At 36.0% G+C, this 5,418-nt stretch overlaps 1 protein-coding gene and 1 pseudogene across 1 annotated transcript in view; both read right to left on the bottom strand.

Moving 5' to 3' along the window:
* The window catches only part of LOC107681563 (GTPase IMAP family member 8-like), a 5,146-nt pseudogene extending 1,218 nt beyond the window's left edge, over positions 1 to 3,928 (bottom strand).
* A 935-nt stretch (positions 3,929 to 4,863) lies between these two features.
* The window catches only part of LOC107681562 (GTPase IMAP family member 4-like), a 1,936-nt gene continuing 1,381 nt past the window's right edge, over positions 4,864 to 5,418 (bottom strand). The window contains exon 3 of the mRNA XM_016477873.1: positions 4,864 to 5,322. Within this exon, the coding sequence (XP_016333359.1) occupies positions 4,864 to 5,322 (459 nt within the window). The remainder of the gene's footprint in view (positions 5,323 to 5,418) is intronic.

The following is a 5,418-nucleotide window of genomic DNA, read 5'->3' as shown; positions in this document are numbered from 1 at the left end:
TAGTTATGCAAACAAATGTTACAAATATGGCAAAAATGGAAACATTTGGATTCTTGTGGTATGAGACAGGCTCGTGAGGCCAATGCTGTTTCAGTTTTGCTTGACATTTGTATGCTGTTTATAATGAATGCCACTATAGCCTAATTTGTGTTCTATTTTATAGTTTAATATATAATTTTATAACTACTTATTTTTCATTCTTGTTCTGTTCTGAATACCGTTAAATTTAAAATATTTGTTGTAGAGTGAGGGGAACTAAATAGGCTGTTTATATTTACGAGTATTTTAATATACATATAAATTACATAAATTAATGTAGCCTAATAGTTTGCAATTACAAGGTTAACGGGTATTTTTGGAGTAGGATAAATTTCTCTTTGACGAGATTACTTCCTCTTTTTGGCCGGGTTTCGTTCCTCCGTGTCGTAAACGCTAGGGCGAGGCTTCTAAACCAGGGTGTTTTTAGGGGCGTGATATTCAAATGACGATTGTTTTCTGCCGCCACATTTATCAACGTAAGATCATTCGTACGATGAGATTGGCGGCATACGAATGTTTCATGAATCACACGTGAACTCTGTCGTAAGTTGATTTGTGCGCACGGATCTGCGCTCGTTTCTACGTTAGAGTGATAAATGAGGCCCCTTGTCTCTGAACACACCGGGCTGTTCTTCTTGACCCGAACACCTGTCTGCCGAGAATGGTGTTCCCTGTTGAACTCTTCCCAGCTTCTCCATAACCCAGCAGCACTAGACAGAATTCTGAGAAACGCTTTAGGAAAAGATTGTTTACTAATTGATCTTTAGTAAAAGCCACCACCTTTATAGGAACAACATTATATAGCAAATTAGCTCAAAAGGGAAATGTATATAAATAACCACTATTAATTATAATTAATTACAATTATTTATATCAGCAGCCAGTGGTAACTAGCTGAATTAATATTACCATCAACTAATCTGTTCGTTCAGTGAACATTTAGTGTAATTTCATATCAACTCTAAGAAATTATATTTTCGTGGCCATAGAAAATAACTTTCTTACAGTAATAGTGCATTAGAGCATGTAATAAGATCAGGAATCATTAAAGCGACATTATCCACAAGCAGTGACAGAATCAGAAAAAAGTTTTATTTAGTCTAATAAACATACACACACACACTCACGCATACAGACACAAGGGAATTAAAGTGGGTGAATGAAACCATTAGAGAAACCAGAGAATGCAGCTATGGAAAATGAGTCAGTTGAACACCTGAGTGAAACATCAGCGCCGTTTTAGAACGGGGTCTACAGCTTATACTAAACCTCTGTTTCGTTTAGTTAACTGTACAATACTTGCATTGCCAAACAAATAATTCTGTCTGATTTATCCAGGCGTTACAGTTATATTGTGTAGGAACAGGTCTGACAAGCAATACTTCTGTCAGGAGATTTGCCTAAATGGGATTTGCTGTTTAAGACGTTGAGCTATGGTGCTCATGTGGTTGACATGGGTTCGAACTCGAGCTCCAATGTTTATCAATCCCATTCCTCCTCTTGCTCCCCAATACTTTCACTTCATGTCTCTCCAATACAAGAGTCAACAATCCCAGCAAATAAATAAAAAAGGGATTGCTATGAATAATCTGAAAGCTATGGAAACCCGTTTTAATAAAATAAAAAGAGTAATTGTGATGTTTTCTCTCAAAATTTTGACCTTTTTCGCAATTCTGATCCATAATTTATACCTCACAATTTATTTCTGCAATTTTTTCTCAGTGAACAGGATTCCATAGAAACCATAATTCAGTACTCAGACTGAACTCAAAATCTCTGCATAATAAATAATGCAGCTCGAATGACACAGCGTTTCTGTGAAGCACATTGAACTCTTAGCAGACATGGTGATGCCAAAACTTTCTCATCAAAATTAAACAGTGTTTTTCAAAGACAAACTGAGACCATAAAAAGCCACAAAAGAATAAACTCAATTTGCAATTTGAACTCTGTATCCCTCCTCCATTGCCACAATATTGTATGTATTGAAATACTATCAATGAGAGTAGCTCTTATCTTCCTCTGGATCATCCCTTTGACTTTTTTAAATTGCTAACTTTGTACTAACAGTACAGATGTGCACAATCAGGTAGATCCACCAAAAGATGTGTGTAGGGTTTTGCAAATGCAGTGGAAACATCAACATTTCAACACTGTGTTTATGCAGTTAAAATATGTATAGCCATAAAGAATATGTGTAACAGCTTTTTTTAGCTATAGCATTTTACTTTTCTCTTATATATATATATATATATATATATAATTTTTTATTTATTTTTTATTTTTTCAGCACTTTAGGTCCGTTTTGCTTTTAAATGTGCTACTGTATATAATAAACTTTGACTTAATATGACTAGACACAGTAAAATCAAAATAAAATCAAATATGACCCCCTTGGTTAACAAATACTGTAGATAATGTGGAATGTTGAATAATAATAACAATAGCAGACACTGCACTGATAACTGTAACAGCAATTTTAGCAAATGAACACCTAATTTAATCTTATGTTTGGTTTTTTTATAATAATAATAATAATAATTATTATTATTATTATCATCATCATTATAAATGTTGGGGAAGGAAAGTTGTAGTTCTGTGTTTTGCATTGTTCCTTTGCATAGTATAATAAAACTTTTACAAACTGAACTGGAAAAAAAAGAAAAAAGAAAATCTTGATGTTATTGTGAGTGATTCATCTGTGCATGTTATTAAAAATGTATTTTTTTTTTTTAGAAAATGTAATGACTTCATTTATTCTTAACATGCATTCTTTATATATGTCAATTCATCAAGTGCATGTTATTAAAAAAATGTAATGATCTCACTTTTCCACTGATGTTACTTCTGTCTGTACAAGCTATTTGTTAATATGAATGGACAGTCAAATAGCTGTTAAAGTATTGTTTTAGCATTCGTCCTGGCCCCATTGAGGTATGAAACACTCAACTGTAATGATCCACACCCAGAATGATTCCCTACATTTTTTTTCTCATTGGATATCATGTTTTTCTCAGAAATGTCACATTATGGAAGTAAAATGGGTTGCAAGCTTGCTTGAACTTTGGTGACTTGAATGTGTAAATGTGTAAAACCAGTATCTTACCCTTCATTGTACTGTTCATCTTCCTCATCTGTTTTTGTTTCTTTGCTCTTGCCTTTGCTTTCTTTTCTGATGCTTTCCTTTTCTGCTTCACCTTCTTTAGAGTCTTAGGGTCAATTTCATAATAATGGCCCCTATTTTGTGCCACCACCTTCTCTATCTTCTCCAGCAGGTTTGTGACCTGACTGCCATCATTCCAGTTCTCATTGTTGAGGACGTAATATCTGTTCCCACATTTCTCAACTAGCCACTGTAGAGCCTCCCCTTCACTCTCAATAAACTCTTCCCCTCACCAGTCACATCCCCCAGACAATCTCCATGGGTGAACAGCACTATGGTATGAGCCCACACTCTCTCACCAAGAAGCTCCACGTGCTCCTCCACTGATTCCTTCTCTGCTGCTGTGAATGACATGTCCACACACGCTCCTCCACTGATTCCTTCTCTGCTGCTGTGAATGACATGTCCACACACGCTCCTCCACTGATTCCTTCTCTGCTGCTGTGAATGACATGTCCACACGCAGGGTCAGCAGAAGCACGTGTGGTCCTGGTGGACAGAGAGTCATGCCGAGTAAAATTTCCTCTTTATTCAGTTCAGGAGTGTCAGCCACTGGGAGAGACTTCCACCAGCCTGGAGTGTCCACGTCACATGTCTCCCGTTCACCTCGCCTTGTCTTCTCACACATGTGGTGGTTCTCTTCGAGATGAATGATGCCATACTCAAAATGGTGTTTCCAGCTGAACTCTTCCCAGCTCTTCGGAAACCTAACATTATCATCCTCATCTTAGAAATGTGGAGATGTTTGTGACCTGGTAAAAAACAAGATCCATTAAAAACATTATTAATTATTTTTTTTTTAAATCTAAACTGAGATTAAAAGGATAGTTCAACCAAAAATTATAATTGTGCCCTCGTCCATTTACCAGCATGTCAATTTAAACTTTTTAATTCTTTTGTGGAACACAAAAGAAATTTCCAATCTGCTGTCACTCAAATATGGTGCTATTAGACATTTTGCATCAGAAGATGTCAGTCACAAGTCGAGAAGTGAGAACTAAAGGTATTGGGCATCTATATTTCTTTTCTTTTTTAGTCCAGTATATGTAATTTGAAAGCTACAGCAGTTAATTCCTCACACAAAGTTTGAATCACTTGAGAAAACATACAAAATGTACACTTTCTATATAATGATGTGTTGTTGTAATTTTGGAGTTCGATAGCACCAGATCTCATTCACTTTCATTAAATGGGAAACAAGTAGCCATGATACTCTTCAGAATTTCTCCTTTTGTGTTGCATGGGGGGAAAAAAAACAGAGATTTGGAACAACATGAGGGTAGAAATAATAATGAGAGAAAACAATGAGAGAATTGTAGTTTTTGAGTGAACTATCCCTTTAAAAATGGTTATCTGGGGCCATATTCAGAAAACATTAAGAATAAAATTATTCTTTCTTATTAAAGATTTTAGTTTTTTTTTTCTAAATCAACAGTGAAGTTAAGAATATGTTGTATTCTCAAAAACATTTCTTATGTATGAATTTAAATTCCTGAAAAGAGAATGTTCTCAAAAACCAATGTGAATGACCTCTTACAGTTGGGATAACCTTGTCTTATATTTTCTAGTTAGAATAACATGAAAAAAAAGATGTTAGGGAAGAGGAAAATATTCAAGAACTTTTTCTACTTTTCAGGAATTGTATGTTATTTAGAATGTTCTTAAGAAGCTCTATGTGAATCCGGCCCCTGGTTCTTACCTTGTCGTACAAGTGGAGTCTCCCATTGTTCTTGCACCATCTTCCTCCTCTGGTTTGCTCTCATGTATCTCTTCGTCATCATTCCTTCTACCTTATGCAACCATTTTCTCTCCATTTCAAAATGACAGCCACTGTTTCCCACAACCATTGGGTTTATTTTCTCCAGAAACCCCATAAGCTGCGCACCGGTGGCTCTCTCAGTATTAAGAACATGATATCTGTGTCCACATTTCTCCACTAGCCAGAGCAGAAGAGACTCTCCTTCACTTTCAGTGTGCTTTCCTAAAGTTTGTTCCTGTAGCTGGTCTTTATACGTGAACACAACTATGGTGTGATTCCAGACTCTCTTGCTCAGAAGTTCCAGGTGTTCCTGCGCCGACCTCCTGTGTTTTTCTTTGAATAAAGCATTGACACGTATGATCTGCTAAAGACCAGAGATGAAGCATTCAGATCAGGAGATAAAGCAGCCCTCAAAACAGCAAGAGCCAATCTGTCCTGTGGCATCAAAAATGCAAAA

This window comes from Sinocyclocheilus anshuiensis, unplaced genomic scaffold, assembly GCF_001515605.1.
Source record: "Sinocyclocheilus anshuiensis isolate Anshui unplaced genomic scaffold, SAMN03320099.WGS_v1.1 scaffold2178, whole genome shotgun sequence".
Taxonomy (NCBI): Eukaryota; Metazoa; Chordata; class Actinopteri; order Cypriniformes; family Cyprinidae; genus Sinocyclocheilus; species Sinocyclocheilus anshuiensis.
Note: the sequence above shows the minus strand (reverse complement) of the source record. Positions and strands in the feature narration are given on the sequence as shown.